This window comes from Chiroxiphia lanceolata, chromosome 5 (genome assembly GCF_009829145.1).
Source record: "Chiroxiphia lanceolata isolate bChiLan1 chromosome 5, bChiLan1.pri, whole genome shotgun sequence".
NCBI lineage: Eukaryota > Metazoa > Chordata > Aves > Passeriformes > Pipridae > Chiroxiphia > Chiroxiphia lanceolata.
The window spans coordinates 33042972-33064273 of record NC_045641.1 but is presented as its reverse complement, the minus strand read 5'-3'; the positions used below and the strand labels follow the sequence as shown (position 1 = coordinate 33064273).

The 21302-nt window shown below is 36.8% G+C and overlaps 1 protein-coding gene across 6 annotated transcripts in view; it reads left to right on the top strand.

The window, feature by feature from the left end:
- The window catches only part of TAFA2 (TAFA chemokine like family member 2), a 174104-nt gene that overhangs the window by 104049 nt on the left and 48753 nt on the right, over positions 1-21302 (top strand). For all 6 annotated transcript variants that reach the window (XR_004357421.1, XR_004357420.1, XR_004357419.1 and 3 more), the window contains exon 3: positions 19599-19705. Coding sequence is in view for 1 of the 6 variants with exons in the window: in XM_032689590.1 (XP_032545481.1) it covers positions 19599-19705 (107 nt within the window). In the remaining 5 variants the exon portion in view is untranslated. The remainder of the gene's footprint in view (positions 1-19598; positions 19706-21302) is intronic.

Genomic DNA, 21302 nt, shown 5'->3' with positions numbered 1-21302 from the left:
ATTTGTATTGTGATCATTACCGTGGGAAACACAAAATGTTACATGCCAGATTGCCTCCATTGATAGCTGTGAGAAAGGGAAAAGAGTCCTGGGTGGTCTGCATATTCTCTGATTGTCCTTCAGATGGCAGGAGAGGAGGCTGACTAGTATAACTGCATTTCTGGAAATAATGCAATGTGTTCCCTAAGTTTTTTGGATGTTAATGGTTTTGGACTTCCAGGAGAGAATGATCAAGACTAACTGAAATGTTCAGGTTTATTGGGCAAACATAGGAATGGTCCACACCCATTGTAGTTCCATCGCAGAGTTATGTACATAAAGAACGATACTGAAGACGAGAATGCAATTTGTCCTATGAGACCAAAATATTGTCATACGAAATCTCAGAACTGTGAACTGAAATCTGACATAATGAACAAATTTCCATGTTGTGTCACACTATGGACAGCTTTGATTTCTGTGTAACTGAAGTCTAGGCAGAAGATATGGTTTTGTTTTCTGTTCAGGCTACAGAGGTGAGGATTTCACATTTTGAACTGGAGATGGTGTATCTTTGCTTAGTATGAACCTGCATGCATTTCTTTGCACTCAATTATTTAGGTGGTGTCTTTGATTATTTTTTTCTCTAATTTTAATTTTGGCATTTCACCTAGATTTTGCTGAGTCTGATGTTTTACTGTGTGATACTAGTTCTTACTTCTGAATGTTTCATTCCAAAAGCAGAAGCAGTAAATTCAATTACATGTTAAAATCAAGGATATTTGCTTTTTTTTGATGTTGGCTTAGTTGCTTTGAGCGTGCTGATAATGCCGCCAAGGTCGTGGGTTCAATCCCCATACAGGCATTCATTTAGGAATTGCACTTGAGGTCCTTGTGGGTCGCTTTCAACTGATAATAACCTGTGAATATCTGTGAATGCAACTGTCGAAATTGTTTTTCTGGGAAACCTTTCATTTTTTATAATTTCTTGTTGATTATTTTTGAGCCAGATGCAAGTCCAAAGAACCATTCTAGGCACTTAGGAAGGAACCAGTACAGTCCTTTCACTAATTTGTTTTGCCTTTTTTTTCATAATGGCCAGTCTTTAGGCATCTGCTTAACTTTGTGCCCAGTGAATACCTTCAATGAAGCTGCTAGGAACTGCTTATTTAAATGTATCCCATAGGTTGGAAATTTTGTGGCAGTTGCCTCAAACATAGAAGAAACCAACTTCTGGTATTGCTCCACTGAAATGCTGATAGAACTGCCACAAACGCTGCCCTCCTCTGCTGCCCAAATTGGACAGGGACCACTGTTGTGAAAGTTTAATAATACCATTTAGATGTCAATGCAGTTTGACTTTATAAATAATGGGCTTGTAGTGTTCTGTGGTTAATAGGTGGATGAAGTCACATAACACTTCACTTGAAATCCATACCTGACAGTTTTGAAAATTGCAAGTCTTTTCAGGCAAATTATTTTGATATCCTGTTCCCTCTGGATGTTCATATGTAAAGGCGTGCTGTAGCTGAGATGGCATTGTTTTCTGGACATAAAGGTTGTGGCCGTAATCCGACATTCATCAGGTCTCCTGACAGACTTATGCATGGCTGTTTACATTTATAGGACCTAATGTATTCTGGACATTTATTGGCCATGAGGATGTTCTGTCTTCTGCATTATTTTTGTATATAGCTTTCAGTTTGACAGAATATTGCCATTGTAACTGCTAGGGAAACTAACTGGTAATAACAGATGCTATTACCAGGCAGTTAAATTGCAAAAGGCCAAGAATTAACAGCTTTGCTATTTATGTGGCACACTAATTTTTCTGCAAAAGGAAATCCGCATTGATGAATAATTTAAATCCCAGTCTCCCTGCAAGTCTATAATCACGTGCCCTACAGAGACTGGAGTATATTTGACTGTGAGCATTGTGCAAAAGATTAGTAGCTCCATGGTGGCGATGCTGCTATGTGTGAATTGCACTTTTAATTTGTCTTCCCATCTGACAGAGCATCTCATTATACTTCAAAAATCTATTTTAAATGATACTTTTAAAAATTCTCAGTTGAAGGATAGTTTCATAAAAAAGGTGAAGATTAAATAAATTGTTTAAAGTCATATCACCAAATCATTTTAATGAGAACATTCTTTCTTCTTACATTTGAAAAAGAATGTTCGTTTTATTCCCACCATGTTTAGTTCCAGTCAGTCAAACCCAGCAATGACTGGATACAATTTTTCATAATACAATCTAGATGGGAAATGTGTGATAAGCCCTACTTTGTGCCATGAAATTATTCAGGCTCTCTAATAGCTAACTTATTAGCTATCTTGAGGCTGAAAAGCATTTTGTGCAAAATCTTATATAAGATGAAGACTAAATTTTTTTGTAAGTAGTGCTGAGCTGAAAATTATTACTTCTTGTTAATCAGATTAAATTGTGAAGGAGTATACACATAAGGTCCTTAGGTACACATTTTCAATAGCAACATTACATTTCTTTCACTCCTTCTTTTTGCCCTATTTGCTCTTTTTTAACTACAGTATTGAAATTAGGAAGCATAATAGCTGGTCTATTTAATGGCACATCATTATCTTCCCATATCTTAATGCATACTATTCATTCTCTCATATTATTCATTAATCCATTATATTTATTCCTTCCTAATCTTTGTGCAACGATGTAAGGAATCAGACTTTCAGTGTACAAATGAATAATATTTTGCAGTGTTTGAAGATCCCAATTATTATCAGTGACCTGTTAATTTGATGGTTCAGTTGTTGGTAGGATTTCATGTTACTTGGACACTGTCTGTTATAGCTCTTGTTTATTTCTCTGGAATGATTTTTTAACAACCAATGGACATTTATATATGGTTTCTGTGTGAATAGGGTTGCATTTATTTGAAACAATTGCATTTAATACTTTCTCTTGTAAAATAAATGGGCCAGGTCCTTTGAGGTAAGGGGAGGTTAAGGAGGCTGTTGGGAGCGTGCACTTTGCTTCTGGCAATTCTTTTCCAGCAGAGCACAGTTTGTGGGCTATAGCTACTGCTGTAGCCTTGGCTGAGAGCTGCCATGCCTGGGTGGGGTGGCAGCAGCTCACTTTGCTGGGGGACAGAGCTCTGGGGTCATGTCAGGTCAGACAGGCTGTTCCAGCTCATGTCTCTAGCTGTATTCCTGTGCTATGTATGGATTGGCAAGAGGTGGTTTTACTGCTTTTTAGGTTTTTTTTGTTATTAGCACACAAGTTATTCTAGAAGATTACTTTACAGTTAATAATGATTGGTGAGGTATGGGATTTGTGTTCAGATCCAGATGTGAACTTCAGAGACTGCTGGGAGATATTTGGACCTACATTTCTGACTTATGTCACCTGCTGTTCTTTTTCATATTTATTTGCCAAGTTGAGTTCATGTAAACTCTTCAATTTTAAACCATTCTTTTAGGTCACTCTTCATTTTGCAGCACCTGTAGATTTAGCTTGGCAGAATTAATTTAAAAATTATTTTTTATTGTATGCCTTTCTGACACGTATAGCTGTAAAGTGCTCGTATTTAAACCTAATAAAAGAATAGTTATATAACAAAAGGGCAAATAATAAAGTCCAAAATGGACCCCAGTGTTTATTAAGACCTTATGTCTCCCAGGAACTGAAGGTGTAGCTCCAGTCCCACAGAAACTGAAATGTACTGAGTTTTAGATATAAAAAGTTGTCCCAATGCAGGGTTCTAAGCTAGAGCACTCAACACCTTGCGTATTTGGCCTCTAACTGCAGACATGCTCATAAGCTGTTATTCAGTGTGCATACTGAACAGCAATTAGACTTCATAAAGCTATGCAGGCATTTTGGAAAAGAAGTCTCGCTACAGTTTTAAAATCGACTTCCACCATCTGCTTGGGAAAAGCAGTGAGTCTGTTTGTTGTGAACTTGGCAATTATGCTAAAATATAGTAGTAGCAGGATACAATGTTTGCCATACCTATTAAGAACAAAAAATAAAATCCAACTAAACAACACCAAACCTCAGACAAAGAATTGCCATCTGGTTACTAGGTAAAACAAAACTCTTGATACTCGTCAAACACCCTCATTTAGCGATGAATTTTAAAGCAATAGGAGTTAAATTCTGAGTAGAAAAGCAAATTTTTCTATTTCAAGTCTTTAAAAAGCTGTAAAATACATAAGTCTGTATAATATGGACTCTTTTATTTAGATTGTTTTTCTGGCTTTTGTTTTTAGAGTTTTTTGATTGCTTTTAGAGCACAGCAACAACTGCAGAAATTTTAGCAGTCCTCTGATCTTACAGAGATTAAGGCCTACACAAGGGCATAGAAGACTGGTGTTCCAGTTCTTGGAATAATGACATCACAGCTTTTGATGGGTGAAATGTCATTTCTGCTCTTTACAGTAATAAAGGAAAGCTAACAAATATACAATACCTTTTAAGGATAGGTCAGGACTTCAGATATTCTGGAAAATGGTATTGAGGAATAAACTCGCTTCTAAGTCTCATTTGGGTGTTCAATTTCCAGAGTCAGTTCCTTGGAGTATTCTGTCAAGAATAATTTCAATGGAGAACTCTGTACAGCAGAAGAATACAGTGAACAAAATGCTTTCAAACAAGTACACTTCAGTAGCTGGCGTAGGTGTACAGTTTGTTGCTGCTGCTCCTACCAGGAGGAGATAGTTGTCATAACCATGGGAAAAGAGGAAATCATGGGGTGTTTAATATATTCTTGCTGGATAAGTAAAGGACTCCAGGGGTGAGCTTCATCTCATCCAGCCTTATAAAGGCAGATCTGTCTGTCTAGACTAACTTCTTTAATTCCTTTTATAATGAATGGAGGGAAACTTGCAATTCCTGGGATGATTCAGCAGCCCTTAGGTACCTGTGTTAAGCTGCTGTAAACCACCTCTGGAATCTCTCTTTTCCCTTCCATCAAGTCTAAGAGAGATGTAGACATTTAGATATTTAATCTTTAAAATGTTTTAGTTAGAACAAGTGACTCCCAACTTATGTGGCTAAAACTATGTTTTAGTTTTGTTGTCTACTAAAAGCAGACTAGAGAATGGTTGAGGCTGCAGCTACCATTCCAGCATTGTTCTTGCAAACCGTTTCCAAATTCGCTTTAGTACCTTTTCTTTCCTGGATAATGTTTGGTTACTATGTTTAATGGGCCAAAGGTTACTTGTACATAGTTCAACTTTGTGTCGTGTGCTTAAGTGTTCTGAACAAGTCTGCCTGAAGGTGTCCTTGCCAATTCTAAGCTCCTGCTCCTTTCTGGTGGTGTGACACTCATAATCTTATGTCTCATGGAGAAGAAGAGGGGGGAATCTGCTGATAAACTCAGTTTTTCTTCTGGATGTTCAACCCTTAAAATATGCTTCTACAGTCTCTGGAGTGCTAGATGTGTCTGCATTTGGAGGTCTGCCTTTCCTCTGACGTAACAAATTCTGATGTGACGCTGAGATCCAATCTCTGACTTTGACTTGTATGGGAGAGAGTGGCAACCTTTGTGGTCAAAATGTTGTTGCAAATCATAATCAAGTGTGTCAGCTACTGAACTGAATAAGTCCGCTGATAATGTCCCATATTTTTTAGAGATTATCTGCATTTTGTCATTTGATTCAGAAATTACTTTGTTGCCCACAATCAGCAACAGTTCTCATACCTTAGAGATGTTTTCTTTGGTGGTTTAGGGATTACTCCATGCTTAGCTCTTCAGTTTAGCTGAGCCAAGTGTCTTAAAAATGCAGCTATTTACAAACATGGTATGAGCCTACTTTAGTGAAGACATGCTGCAAATATAGATATTTTAAAATGAACTGCTTCCATGTTGTTGATGTACTGTGAATAGGAAGTCACAGACATGAAGCTCAACTATATCTGTAATAACTTTTATTAAAAGAGCTACTTCCAGTGGAATAAACTTCCAAGTAATTTTGGGGTGCTTATTTTGAATCTTCAGTGTGTGTGTGTCTGCCATGTAGGTTCTATGTAGCCTTCTGGGCAATAATTTTTCTCTCATCTCATGAAGTGTTGCAAATTTCATAACAAGGCAACAGGCTTGTAGTCACTAATTTATACTAATAGTACTCTGACACTTGATGGCACAATCAAAAGCATTGATTCCATTTCCTAAAACCAAAGTGCTCTCTATAAAATATATATTTATAATTTCAGAAAAATTATAAACATATGCATCAACCATTATGGTCCATTCAAAGATTTGTTGTAAATACCCTATCTTTGTTCAATTTAAGAATAAAATGAAGTCAAGGTATTTGCATAAAAGTTGAAATATTAACCCATAAAAGTTGAATATTTAACCCATATTGACAGTACTTAGTTATTACCCTGCAGAAATAAAGCATCATAGGATTAATTGATTGTTCTCTTCTTCAAATTGTGAAAATCCAGTATTTTGTCTCGCAATTAGACTTTTCCTGCCAAACAAAAGCTAGGTATGTAGCTGAAATTTCAACAGGAGAGATACCAGAATTCTGCATGGCACATTCATCAGAGGTTTACATTACAAGGTGTTGACTGATATGAACAAAATAACTCTTTAATGAGGATTCTTTAAGTCTGTAAAAAAAAGTCTCATTTGCTCCATACCCTGTACATCCTGGCAGGATCAATGTTTTACTTTTTTCTGGTTATGATGTTCATAAATTCTAAGTCATTCCACCTTGTACTGAAGTGGCGGGTACTTTAAGAGGGTAGGTAGATATGCATGGCTCAGATTTCTTCTTATTAAGTCTAACCTCTCCTTGCTTTGATTACTTCTGGAAAGCATAGATCTTTCTTCTAATACTGCTGAAAAAAATGATAGAGGGCTAGGAAATATAGCTTCTCTCACTTTTTAATACAACAGCTATTATAAACTTAAACATTTTTTGTAATCACGCTGAATATTTTTCAAGAATCAGAGTTTGAAGAGACATTTAGTAGATTTTAAATCAGGATTGCACAGCACACCAGCTACATCATAGGCTCATAAATAGAGGGATTAATTATTTTCTTGAATCTTGGATTATAATGGCATTTTGGTATGGTGTCTTTTTTGATGAAATGTAGCTGATGAACTGTGAGGCTGGCAGTTGCTTTCTACTGATTCTTCTATTAATAGAAAAATAGTACTTCTGGTAATGTCAATTTGAATAATTTCTAATGATTCTGATTCTTTGATTTTTTGACATGCCTTATTGAACATGTAGTTAAGGGATATTTTTCACACTTTTTTTTTTTTTAACCTGGGTAGCTATAATACCTTTTTTTTTAGTACATGAAATATGCTGTGCACTGATTTTTAAATTGTATCTGCAAAATTTGCTTTAGCTGTAGCCAACCAATTCATAATTCTACAGGTGCTCTAGAGTTCTGCTAAAATAGGGGAAACTGAATATGGTGTTTTACAGAGATTAAATTTACAGGGACATGGTTGGAGTCCACTGTTAGGGGTACCTTGGTCAAAAATTGTCTGCCGGGACTGAACAGTCATTATGGCTTGTAGGAATATTCTATCTCCAGTTGCTAGAATCTAAAGGATAATGTACTGGTGGAGGCAGTGACCACTGCATACTCCCAGGAGGATGTAGATGTAGATATAGATGTGGATATATACAGGGGAAAGGGAAGAAAATATAGGGTTCTGTGGTAACTCAAGATCTCAAGATATCATTTGATTTTCATCACAGTTTCGTTTGATAAATCCTAAATGAAAGTATTTTTCTGTTTTGCTGTTGCTGAAAGAATATTTTTGGTTTTCATGAATTTTGTGCTTGCATTTAACAAAATATTTAACCAAAAGAAAACATTGTATTTCTTTTACTGACGGTATAAAATAACAAAACAAAGTCTTAGTCTTCAAAAATTAGAAGAAACAGCTGCTTCTGTACAAAACTCCTGGAAGACATAGGGCCCACGAGTTTAGATCTCTCTTTTTGTCTTGAGGAATTTGATAGTGCAGTGAAAATGTGAATGGCTTGTTCCAAAGATTATCCCTTAATGCTTTTTTATGTTTTATATAAACCATAAAGATTCAGAGGAGGAGTGACTGCAGTCTGGTGGGTGAGACAGTCACCAGGAAGTGAAATACATATTTTTGATGTTACAATGAATAATAAAGGTTTCTAGGGGTGATATTAGCTAAAGAATCTGAGAGTACCATACACTACTGTGTACTCAAGGGGATATTTTTCTGGAGATGAAAGTATACATTCCTTCATCTACCTTCAGGGACCTTAATGTGGATTTTCCATATTCTGGGTGACTGATTTTTGTTTATTTAATTTGATTTATTTTTTTCCTTCTCACAGCTACCTATGTGATCTCAATGCAAATTTCTGTATAATTTTTAATCAATGAAACAGTATTTTCTCAGCAAGTGAGCTATAGAACATTCCTTTTGCTATAAGTAAACAAATTCCATCCCTCTTCTAATGCATTTTCCAAGTTGAAATGTAGAGTTAGTGTATTTTTTAAGTTAGTTTGAACTAAAATTCTCTTCTGTATTGCCTACTTTTCTGATCATTAATGTATGTATACCTATTGTCATCACTCAAGCTAGAAGACAACAATAATAAAACATAGCATTTTCAGTTTTAAATGGTATTTGACAAAGATAATACTTAGAAGAACATACCAAAATAGAAAAAAAAATTATACTGAGGCTCAGAGACTAACTTTTTGTTTTCTTATACTGCCTGTAGATGAGTATTTCTGAATTACAGCCATCATGAGAAATATCCCATTTATCTTTTACCTCATGTAAAAGATTTTCAGTATAGCTGAACAAGGAATTGGTATTTGATGAGCTTAATCTGGTTTGCACTGCACTGCAAATATATAGTGGTTTATATTTATGGAAACAATACATTTTGGGTGAGTTTCTTTCCCACTACATTCCACTGTATGCTCGTGTAAATACTTTGCGCATCTTGCAGTTGATATGATGACCAATAATTTGAGGTGACTGCTAAACTTTGAGGTCATAGCATGTAATTCAGGTTCATCAGCTCTATGTTACCTTAGGTGAAGTACAATGAAAACATATGATTGTAGAAGAACACTGGTCTCATTTTATGAGTTTTTTGTGAAACTGTGAAGGATAATTAAGATTGAAGTTCTTATCTAATTATTGGACTTAGGGAGCTTTCAGAGAAACGCCAATTATTAAAGACTTAGAGAAACACTGGGGGAGCTGTGCTTACTTCACTGTGCAACCGAGCACTGAATTGGAGGCCCATTGTTAGCAATAGCAACTGCAAATTATGCAAGTAGCAATATAAAACCAGAAAACATCCTTTCTTGCATCGGTGTTGTAAGAAGAGTTTTCACCTTTCACTGGCATGGATTGTGGGAAGCGCAAGGCAGCTTCATTAAAATGAAATAAAACTAACTGATGCAGAAGGAAGTACATGTCAGCTTAGACTGTGTTTTTTCTTTTCAAATTTCGAAAGCTGTGGTGATTTTCCAAAATTAAAGCAGCATATAATGAACTGCTGATCTTGGTATCATGCATATAATTTCCTGCAAGTCTGGCAAACACATAATCATTTCCTTTGATGGTGATGGCAGTGCAATATCTATATTTATGACTGAAATGTTATGGAAATATTATGATTTTTTTTCTTAGTAAGTAATGTATGTATTGTATTACATCTCTCTTCTTGTAAAGTGTAATGCTCCTTTATTAAAATTAAGTCATGATTTTGAAACAGCATTCTAAACCCTTCTACCTCACCATTTATCTTTAGAAGTTAGGGTAATTTTCTGTTGTCTTTCATTTATGGCGTTTCCTATGTTGTACTAGCTAATTCTGTTTGTTACCTAAATACCCCTTTCAGGTCTTGCACGTTTAGAAAGTAATGCTCTTATTGTAAGAGACACATAAAAAGCCTTTCTAAGACAGCACTAAAATAATCACAGTGGACTGTACTGCTCTTGTATGTTACCAAATTCAGATTGTTACTGGCAGCAAAATAGGCATTACTTGGTCAAGTTCCAAGACAGTTCCAGTTAATCATTATAAAATGAAGAATAGGGGTAAGAAGAAAGGCCTCTCTTTAATCATAAATACTACAAACACTGGCTGTAACCCCTTATTTAGAAATGAGATGCATGAAATTCTGAATATCTTTGTGTCTAATACTGGTGCTGTTAATGCAGTTGTTGTGAAAATATAACGAACATAGACCTCTTTAATAATAATATACAAATGAAAGTAAATAATTTTTTTTGTTCCACTAAGCATGCATGAGAATGCAAATGCAGATTTTTTTAGGAATAGTTAAACTTGTTGTAAATATGGTAACATCTGAGGATTTTCTGGGCCAAGTACGTATTAGGGAACAAAATCATCTTGATTCAGATTTAGTTTAATAACTTCTGATTTCAGGACATTTTACATTGCTAGGTTGGAGTAAAAGAATTTTGATCTAATTATGAATATGACTTTTATTTTTTTTTTGATGAAGTCAACTGAAGTGTACTTAGGCTCAATCCTTAGCTCAAGTCCTGTCTACCAGGATGGCATGAAGGCACTACCTTCCCTCTGGGCCAGGAAATGTAGTGGGGTGAGCAGGGCAGGTCTTTGCTGGCCAGTGTCTGTCCCACTGCCAGTCAACAATTTCTTAGGCTTTCCCTTTTGGCCCATAATTTTCCGTTATTCACCTGAAAGGATCAACCTACTCATCTTAGAGGTGTTGTTATTGGTAGCTTGGGTACCAGACCAGGGAAAAACTGTCAATAATCCAATGGCTGAGAATGGCAGGTATGGAGTCAGTAAAGCATCCAGTTTGACAGTTTTACAATGAGTTGTACTTTCCTTCAACAGTAGAGCTGCTTGTAGATTAGGCAATACTCACTGTGAAAAAAAAAAAGACAGAAAAAAAATTTTCTACATTGAAAGACAAGGTTTTTACTGTTTCACAAAAAGGAACAATTCACTGGGTAATTTAAAGTAATTTATTCTGTACTCTGTGCGCTAAATTAGGGGGATGTACTGCAGGTAACTGTTCCCTGACTTTGGTTCACAAGCTGTCTTTTCCCTTTGCTGTGGTGTCACAGTAGGAATAATGGCCCTAAATGCAGATCCAAACTTGTTTAAGGGCCTCCTGAGTGACAGGTCCCTTTTAACATGCTGTTGAGGTTTGCTGAGGATCTGAAAAGGCTTTTCAGATTAATCACAACCAAAAAGGCATCTTATCCAAGTATAAAATAATTATAATAATTATCTCCTTCCTCATGAGATTATAGGGCTGCATCTACATTAGCAAACAGTTTATCCCTACAGAAGTGATTTTGTAGACCCAAACTGCTGTTGCTGAGGGCATGATGTCCACATTATATTAATTTAGTGGAGAAGAAGGGTTTTTTTGACTAGCCCCTGTCCCTAGAACTGAACACCCCTAAACTGTTGGAGTGCATTAGGTGCACTCTTAGGCTCATCTTCTGCTTTATTTTCATCTAAAAGGGATTAATTTGCTGTGAATCATTCCAGAATTGTTACATGATGTGATCCAGATCATAATAAATGGAACAACATGAAAATTTGTTTGAAAAGTAAAGATCAGCTTCAAACTGAAATGCCAGCATAAATGCACCTTGTAAGAGTTTCTGATTCAGGGCACTAGAGGATCAACACACTATTTATTGATTTGTTTTGTCATTTATTCTCCTGTTGTACTCTACCTACAAATCTCAAGCTACATATCATGCAGCAGGAAGCTGGCTATAGACTTTTAAGAAGTGCTGGTTATGACTGGCTATTTAATGAGCTCCTCGCCATATTAAAATGCCATTGCAAGACTGGCATAATACATGCCAAGGAGAGTGCATTATTTCTTGAAGTAGACTCACTTGGATGAAAATCAGGATTGTAGGTCTATATGACTCTTACATAGCTGCTGCTACCCTTCAAAAGAGGATATTTGGAAAGGGGATGAGAAATTCATTTGATTTTTCAAGGAAGACTGGGTGCCACATAGATACTTCAGCTATCACAAGGCAAATCCTGACGTGACTTGAATTCATTCCTAGCAAGCCATCATAGGAATACTATATTTTTTTTTTCAGTTTGAACTGGTATTAATAATTTCTTACTGTTTCAGAACACTGACAAGGGAGCAGAGACTGAAAGTCAAAATTGTGTGGCATATTGGATGATTCTCAAGATAGCATTAGTTATTATAGTCTATGCAAAAGATTAGATAACATAACAGGGCCAAAAACCCGCTAATATTTGATAAAACCCTGTGTATATAGAGAAAAGCCATTGTACTTTTCTATGAAGATTCGTATTTTCTTCATGTGCCTGTGTGGGCATACCTCTGCTGAGTAGAAAATGCTTTATCTAAATCCAGACAAATTATATCTGCTTCATTTCTTTGTCTGGAAAATCAGTTATCAAAAAAGCTGTCAAGTTAGTCTGGCACAAGCTACCCTTGGTAACACTGCTACAGTTTATCTTATGTTCTATTTACTTCCCTGTCTATAATCTATCTTTTTTCTTCAAAATCTCCAAAGCTCTTGCAAACTGAAGAGGTCAGAATATTAGGCTTACACTTGTCCAGATGATTTTCATCCTTGCTATTAAATATGGGCACTTCAGTTGCCATTTTCCACTAATATTTGATGCTTTCTGTGCCTTGATGGGTTTGGAGGCTTATTTCTGCAACTGCAGTGGCCTTTATGAAATCACAGCACACCTAGTGATTCAGGTCTCAGTGAGACTTTTTGTTCAAAGCCCACTGCACAGTTATCCTTTTTTTCAAGTTAAGCTTTTGATTGGTTAGTGAGATATGAATAAAGAAAATAATCATCTGCAGGAGGATCACATATAAGATATAAGCAAATACTACTGCCGTGATGATTAAGTGAACAGCTAGTACCCCCTGCAACTTAAAGCTCCCTTAAGCAAAGAAACTGGGAGAGAAATAGCTTGAAGTGGCATAATAATATCAGAGGGAATGATGAAACTTGAAACCTAAGTACCCTCTAATTCTGAACACTTAACAGTCAGAATTTATTTCACAAGGGTGTAGGACATCAATGGGCAGATTAAAGATATTAGATGTTTAAATATTCTGTAATGTTTTATGTTAGCACTTAAAACCACAATGAATGGCACATGTTCATCTAATGCTAGATTATTACTGTTAGTTTTATATTTTCATAAATACATAGAAGTATAGAATCTAACCCCCCAAAAAATTCATGACATTTTCTTTCTCTGTAATGAATAATGTGTCAGCATCAATATTCTTCAGGTGAACACTCTTTTGCTGGTCTTAATGAAAAGACCAAGAAAGAAATTTAATATATACACAGTTAAATACTTCTGTATTGTTTGAGTTGAAACTGGCTAGGAGGGCTGTGCATTTCTTGTTTACTCTTTCTTTGTTTTCTTTATTGCTTTCAGTTAGGTATTGCATTGGAAAATTAATGAAGGTGAAAATTACAATCAACTGTGTCTACAAAGAACTGGGTTAATCTGGAAACAGGGGAGATTAACATTGATAGCAGTTTAGAGGGAAGACCATTTATCGATTTCATGTAAGTTTTCAAGGTGATATCATCACAACCATACATACTCTTTTGGAAGAAATAAGTTTTCTCCATCATCTCTCAGTGTTTCTAGCTGGGAGATGGAATGCAGCTAGGTGGCTAAAGTATTTTATACCTCTGATAATTTGAGCATTCATGCTTATCAGATTCTGGAAACAATAATATATATGTAAATTTCACATCCAAGTGCTGTGAGACTGTTGGCAAATGTAATTACCTGTATGTGCATCTGTCTACAGTTTCCCTCTACTGGGAAACTAATTGAAGAATGTAAATAAGAATGGTTTTTATTTTATTGCATGTTTTCATATATTCCATAACTTTTTATTTTCCAGATACTTGAGACATTTTCTTTTCTTGAAACTGTCTCTTCTTATAAAAGCTCACTAAATAGTCAGTTTTCACAAACTCATGTTGCATACATATATTTCTGGCAAAGTATGTGCTAAAATTTAAGTATGTGCTTAAGTTACACTGATTTAAATAGAAGACAAGCGTGGGCATGCATATCAATCATATGCTTAAATACTTTTGGCAAGAAGATTTCATTTGCCTCAGTGTCTTAAGTCTTAGCACAGTAGCCTTTCAAAAGCCCTCTTTATGGCATTAAAGCCTAAAATTCTTCAATCTGCTTCCGCTGTTAAACTTCAGCTGAAAGGAACAGTGGCAACATTACTGTACTGTCTACCTACAGTGCTTTAACTGTTTCTGAATATTTCTCAGTAGTGGGGCTAAGCTCTCTGTTGGTACTTATTCTGACTGTTGAAAGATCCACACTAGTAAACAACAATTTTTGGAAAAAAGAACCAACAAAACTGACCCCTTTTGCTTTGCATGCAGAGATTTCCTATGTGTCTCCTACTTGAGGCTGGCATGCTTTGCTAGGCTAAATGCCTATTGTCTTTCTTTCCTTGCCAACCTTGATAAAAGAAAGTAGCTTGTGAGAACAGGTCCGTGTTTGTCCCTCAGCTTCATTTCGGAATCTAAGTGAACTTTTTTTGTGTCTGTTATAGGCTGTGATGTATGAAGCAGAAGGGAGATTGATTTTCACAAGCTACCTTGTACCTGAAGTAACGAGAGTGGCAAATTACTTGTTCACTGAGCAAACATGACAGGAATGTCACAGAGGGAATTTATATATATGCAAATGCACAGGGGTCACATCGGTGTTACTTTTGCAAAGTGACCTTATTCACCAGAGGGGCATTTTTAAATCTGCACTAGCCTACACAGGAAAGGCTAAATGAAACTGCAAATACCTGCATTGTGTGGAATGTAGAAACTAACACAACTAATAACTAATGTAAGATTCAACACAGTACAGAACATAATTTAACTGGCTGCATTATTTCTGTACAAGAGACTTGGGGTCTCAAGTGATTTCTACTACTCATTTAGGCTTTCTCTGAAGTAGCAAATAAAATATTTGTCATAAAAAGAAAAGTAAGAGGATGTGGGACTAATTTTCTATCAAGTTTTTGTCTCAAGCATTTTGTCATGATCCAGTAGAGAAATAGGCTTCTGCGCCTCTTTATGAACACTTGCATTCACAGCGTGTATGTGTTTGCAAGAGGAAAATGGATCTTACTGACAGTGAAAGTTTCCAAATATGTAAAACAGGAATGAATGAATTTTGAACAGCTTCACAGAAGCTGATGTTTGTAAAGAAAAGAAAGATAAGGAGCAGCAGGGAAAAATGCAGTTACTCCTAGGAACAGATGAGAATTTTATTTGTATATAAGCTTTTAAAGGAAGAATGAAAGCTATTATTTCCTTACAGTTTTTTTTCTCCTTGACAATAAAGACTACATGTGTTTGCACTTCACCTAAAATCAGAAAGCAAGGCAATTTAGCACTGGCCATACTATATAAGTTAGTTCCCATGTGATTCTCCTCTAATTCTGTACTGTTGGAAAGGTGACTGATCTCAAGCCCAGAAGCAAAGAAGGAAGGAAGTAGAAACTCAAAAACTTATGGATGCTACATTGAAAATACACATCTGCTGTTGAGAGGGAGCTGACAATGAGGTGGAGCAGTCATGAGGAGAACCCGTGCAACCTTAGGAGTATATTCACAGTTTGCTGCTCTTGAGCCACAGAGGCCGAGGCGAAGGCTTTCTGTTGACATGGCAACTTGTGGACCTTCTCTGCAGGATCACATGTGGTTTCACCCTGAGAAAAAACTCCTGCAGTTTTTTGTCCGTAATCACCAAAACAGTCTATTCTTGAGTACATGATACCAGATTGGTGATGGTCTCATGGAGCGTGCTTCAGGGAAAAGGAATCTTAGGGAGGAAAAGCAACAAATCCTGTGAATTTATTCTGTGTGTTATGGTGTTAGTGAAGAGCTGGGCACAGCAGAGCCATCTCACACTCAGCCACTGCCTCTTTGAATTATGTGGGTGACATCTTTTTGTTATATTTTGAATGAGTCCCTGAACCAAAAAAGGAGCTATCTTTCTTTTTTCCTTACTTCAAAGCACATTGAGAATTGAACTCTAACACGGCAACCTTTCATGTCCTCTTCTGCGTGAAAGTGCTGAGAATTCCTTGAGTTTATTTCCAATATGCTGGGGTTTGAAACTGAAAGAAATTTTTGTTATGCATAAAGCTTGTATTTTTGTGTAAAATGGATTTTTAAATGTAGGCTTTTCTACAGCATGGCTATTCTCCATTTGGATCAGCTTTGGCTTATGTGGCATTATTGAATGCTGTATGGATCATAGTGGGGGAGAGGTTCTGCAGAAAGAAAGGTAAATAGAAGACAAAAATGTCTCAAAGTGAAAACCATTCAGGTTAATAGCTATAGTTTGTCTGTGGAGCTCTGCATCACCTCTAGCAAAAGTAGACCTCATTTTAGAGCTCATTTATTCTAACACAGGCAGTTATGTTAGCGTAATAACAGTACTGTAATGGACTCAATTTTATTTCCTTGTGCTTGCTTGACATGGATCAGGGTTGCAAGAGGCCAGTAGTTATGTTTCAGAGCTGAGGTCAAATGATATCTAGTTTCAGTGTCTACTCAGTGCTATATCATGGGCTGTTTTGCAAATGCACCAAAAATAACCAGTATCAGAGTTTCTGAGCCCAGGTGATAATGCATGCACTCAGATACTGAGCATATCTTATGGCCTCTCCTTCATTACTAGGTATTGGCCTGCTTTGCTGATGAGGTGCCTGCATTCCAACCACTCAGCTTCTTGTAGTACAAACCCTTCATTTTTTATTTCTAGGCCTGTATTGCTACAGTGTGGCCCCTGTGTGTATCAGGACTGCTGAGAACAGGGTGCTTCATACCTTGTTTGTGCTTATGCAGCCTCTCGTCTGTCCTTGGATTGACCATTGTGAGCAGACAATGCACACAACTACAGGTCTAGGTCTAGGATTATGCAGCATAATTAGTTTGAAGCTTAACATAATCTTCCAGCTTTTTCTATTTGAGCTGCTGTATGTTATGAATGCTTTATCTGCTCAGATTTTTTTTGGTGCTTCTGCTGGTGGCCTCTGAACCATTAGTCTCAAGCTAGAACTGCTACTTGCACTGACTTTTCTGTTAATTATGCCTGTTATGGGACTACTATTAGAAAAAGTTTAGATTTTTGTCCTTCTAAAGGTGAATACCACAGATAACTAGCGCAGAATAATGTAATAGGCTTGTGGTACAAAAATGGGGTATTGTTTTTCTCATGATTGGAAAACCTGGCAATGGCACTGAGTCCAGATTTTCAATATTTAAGCTGAAACCCTTCCCTTACTTTGCAGAAAACATTCTTTTCTCACCCAGACCTGGCTTACTCCTCTTGGGTGTGCTGGGCTGCGTGCAGAGGTTTGTATCTTCTCTCTACCATCCTTCCTGAGGAGCTGCTGTTCACAGGCAGATAGGCTGGTTTTCTCTGTTTCCCTTGCTGCTCCTGTTTTTCCTTCTACATTTGTATTTTCTGATGTGCATTTGCTGCCAGTCACGCAGCACAGTGAGTGAATCTGGCATCAGCAGAATAGAGGAAGAAACTGCGTTAGAGTCAACCTTGCTTTAATGGTGCAAATCCCACTGGATTTTGAGCAGTGCCATGTAGGTGAGGAAGAAAGATTTGATTTTAATGAGAGATGACTTGGAACCAGCAGCATAACAGGTGCAGTATGAGAATCCAGAGTGAAAGAGTTAATTCATATTCTTTTCACAGAGATAGCTGTGAAAGAGCATATGCTGAATATGCATTCCAATTTCATTTTTTTGGTTCTTATTTACAGTGGCAAATAATGTATTTCCCTTTAGCTTTGAGTGTTTCATAAACCTGGAGCTAATGATGAATATGCAGTTTACACTCCAAAGTCACTGGAATCAGTGCAAGAAGGCAAAGCTTGGTGTGGTTCACAGCACACTATGACTTCCCCTGTGATTATTAATCAGTCAGGCTTTCAGAGGCACGTGCACCATCCTAGCTGCAGTACTTGCTTACTCCTCTCTCCTTTTGCTATCTGAACCTCTGGAAAACACACTGTAGATGTGTTACTTCTGTCAAAGAATGCTGAGTTCTTTGTTGCTTTGAATTCAGGTTTAAAAGGGTTTGGTGCACTATTCAGTGGGTTCTTAATTTGAGTAATTGTGTTTTCTTACACAGAGCCTGATGTGGAAACTTAGAGGTGCTTAACCAGATCTTATCAATCTCCTGGACAGCAAGATTGGCAGATTTGGGTGAAGTGGTCTGGTTTCAAGTCTGGAAATCATGACTGGAGTTTTGGCATGTGTGTTGCCTTATCAGCACATGGTGTTCTATTAGAAAGAAATTTGTTCAGAGGAAAGGAGTTGTTTTAAAGGAATGGAAAATGATTTGGGACTTTGAACACACTACTGGTTAATTCTGTATTAGAGCAGTCTGCATTTCATGGAGTTATGATTGCCCAAGATGGCATTGTACATGAACAGAGCAAAACAGATGTGCTTGAATTTCTTTAGTTTCTTATGAATGTAATAGGAAACAAATGTGCAACCATACTGAAGCAATGCATTTTTTCTGCTCAGAAAGGCAACCTAGTTCCACAGCAACAATTTTGTTCAAGTGATCAAATTTTCAGCTTTTCTAGTATAAGTGGTTTGAAATAGACATCATTGTCCTATTGAACTATCAGCAGAAACATGATCATCGTGCAGAGCTGTTTCTTAGCCAGCTCCCTAGGGTTCTTCTACAGAGAATGAAGTGAGAGGGATTCATTATTATACCTCTTGCCACTCTCTGCACAACTGGAGCCTACATCCCTGAACTTGTCTTTTTGGCAGGTAGGAGGGCATTTTGACTTTGGAGGAAGTTACTGAAAAGATAGTAAAGTCATGTGTTATCTTGTGCTTGAACCACCATGGTTGCTTGCTGTCACAGTGAAAACATCATTGAGCGAGATGAGGGGAGGTGTGTGAAATTTCTCTTGGTGCAGTAAATCAAATCTTTTCATTACCCAAAGGTAGACAGAAGAGAGACTGGTGAATCTTGAGTTCATGTTTTCAAACCATTCATGTCTTCCTAACAGGGTTTCTCTGTGGGAGGATTGGTACATGTGCTAGAGGTTCTGTTCAAATCTGTTAGTGCCTTGTTACTTGTGCACACAATTCAAAAAGAGCCGCAATCCCAAAAGTTAAAAAGACCACTGTATGGTCAGAAAGAACCACATTGATCATGATCGGCCCCAGACACAGTAGTGAAACTGTTCTGTTTATCAAAACCTGCTCATAGCTGCATGGATTCATCCTTACCACCAGCCTTGGAGTCTGCTGTGGTTATGAACAATGCTTGTGCCTTGAGAGAAATGATGATGATGTTGAATTCACCCGGTACTGATCAGGGTGAAGGAATGCTTGCAGACCAGTGAGGGAGATTATACTGCTACTCTATTTGGTGTACCTCATTTAGAGCTAAACGGAATTTAAGACTTGAGGGTTGTCAGCCAGACACTTATAAAAACTTAGTCAATTCTCCCTGAATTAAGCCAAAATTGTCTTTTAAAAAAGTCTTAAGATGATATTTATTTTTGTGTATGTTTGTTTTCAGGATGAATAAGAGATACTTACAGAAAGCAACAAAAGGAAAACTGCTAATAATAATATTTGTTGTAACACTGTGGGGGAAATTAGCATCTGGGGCAAATCATCATAAAGGTAAGAAATTCTTTTCTGTTCTATTATACTCTTGTATCTGTGTTCTATTATACTCTTGTATCTATCAACAAATTCAAAAGTGTCTAGTCTATGTGACCTTTTTCACTTACATGTATTTGTGTCTTCTGATATTGATTCACTAATCAGTAGAAAGAATGAGAGTTTTCAGTAGATAGACTTTTATTAATTTATTGAGAATTTAAGTACTTCAGTGCCATTTTCAGCATTCTCTGACTTTAGGTCATTTTGTAATGATAGTACAGTTGAAAATATGCTAAAAAAGGGGTGGTAAAATAAAAAATCAAATAATGAATACTGCTTATCTCATAAAAATAGTTAGCAGATAGGTATGCTGCAAATGAATTCCTGGAATGGACCCTAGAAAGAAACAAGTTTTAGTAACATTTATGATGTGACTGTTTGCAGTTATCTGTCAAGGCTAACTTCATGGATAATGTGTGCTGAATGTGATGGTTTCATCACCAAAAAAAGACCACTGCTTTGCAGTGTTGTTTGACTTCTATACTTCACTCCAACACTGGACCAGGAACTTTGGTAGCTTGTGACAGTGTGAGATTTCTTTCCTCTTGGTCATTCCAACCCTTAATCTGTATACACACCAGCATAAGCTGTGATGGTTAATAGAAGCTTGTAAAAAGGTCTCTTTGTGTGTGTGTGTGTTTCTGTAAATGCTATGCAAGGAGTGAGCTTTCTGGATTCACATACAAATGTCTTCTTACAGGCTGATATAACTTGAAATGTAATCTGCCGTATAATATGAGTTTGAACTCCATTTCTCATCATCATATACTGTCTGTTTATCCGCTTATACAAGATCAGAATAAACTCTTAACAACTTGGATAAAGTAAGAATGAAACATGAACAGCACCAAGACCTAAGGAGTTAAATCCAGGAAAAGGATTCCAAACGCAGTTAATTCTGTGTGTTTGTGTACATTTTATAATGTTCACTCTGATTATAGGATTTCATGGGCAGGTATTTTTATATAGCAGGTATTTTCTGTTGTGTGAGGACATCTTTCTTCAAAATACCTCAATGATTAAGGACTTCAGGTTGCAGAGACACTGTCTGCAAAGTCTTGTGCAAGTCGTAATTTGGCTGCAGACAAAACAGATTCTGATGTGGTCCTGCAGGCCACCGAAGATGGACATCATGCCAGATAACAACTGTGCTGACACCCTTTGCTCAGCCTTTGTTCCCCCTCTAAACTGGAATGTGGATTTGTGCTGTGGTTTCCCGGTTTAGTTGCCTATTGGAAAAGAGCCAAGATATCCTAGCCTAGATTTAGAATTCTTTGTCTTTGATTATCTTTCTTTAAAAATCAAAAAGCCCGTATACAGACCATTTTGGCAAGGACTGGTCAAGCTATGTTTGCTTCAATTGAATTCAAACTTTTCCAAAGTATGCTTGTGACTCTTTTTGAAAATCTGATGAGTAAAACCTATCACCAAGTATTTCACAGAAACAAATTATGATCCCAAGGACTATTTGAGGAATTAGTGCTTCATAATTGAGAATAAAATGATTCACCACCAATTTTAGCTTTTCTGTGTAAGGGAAACCCCAGCAGAACTA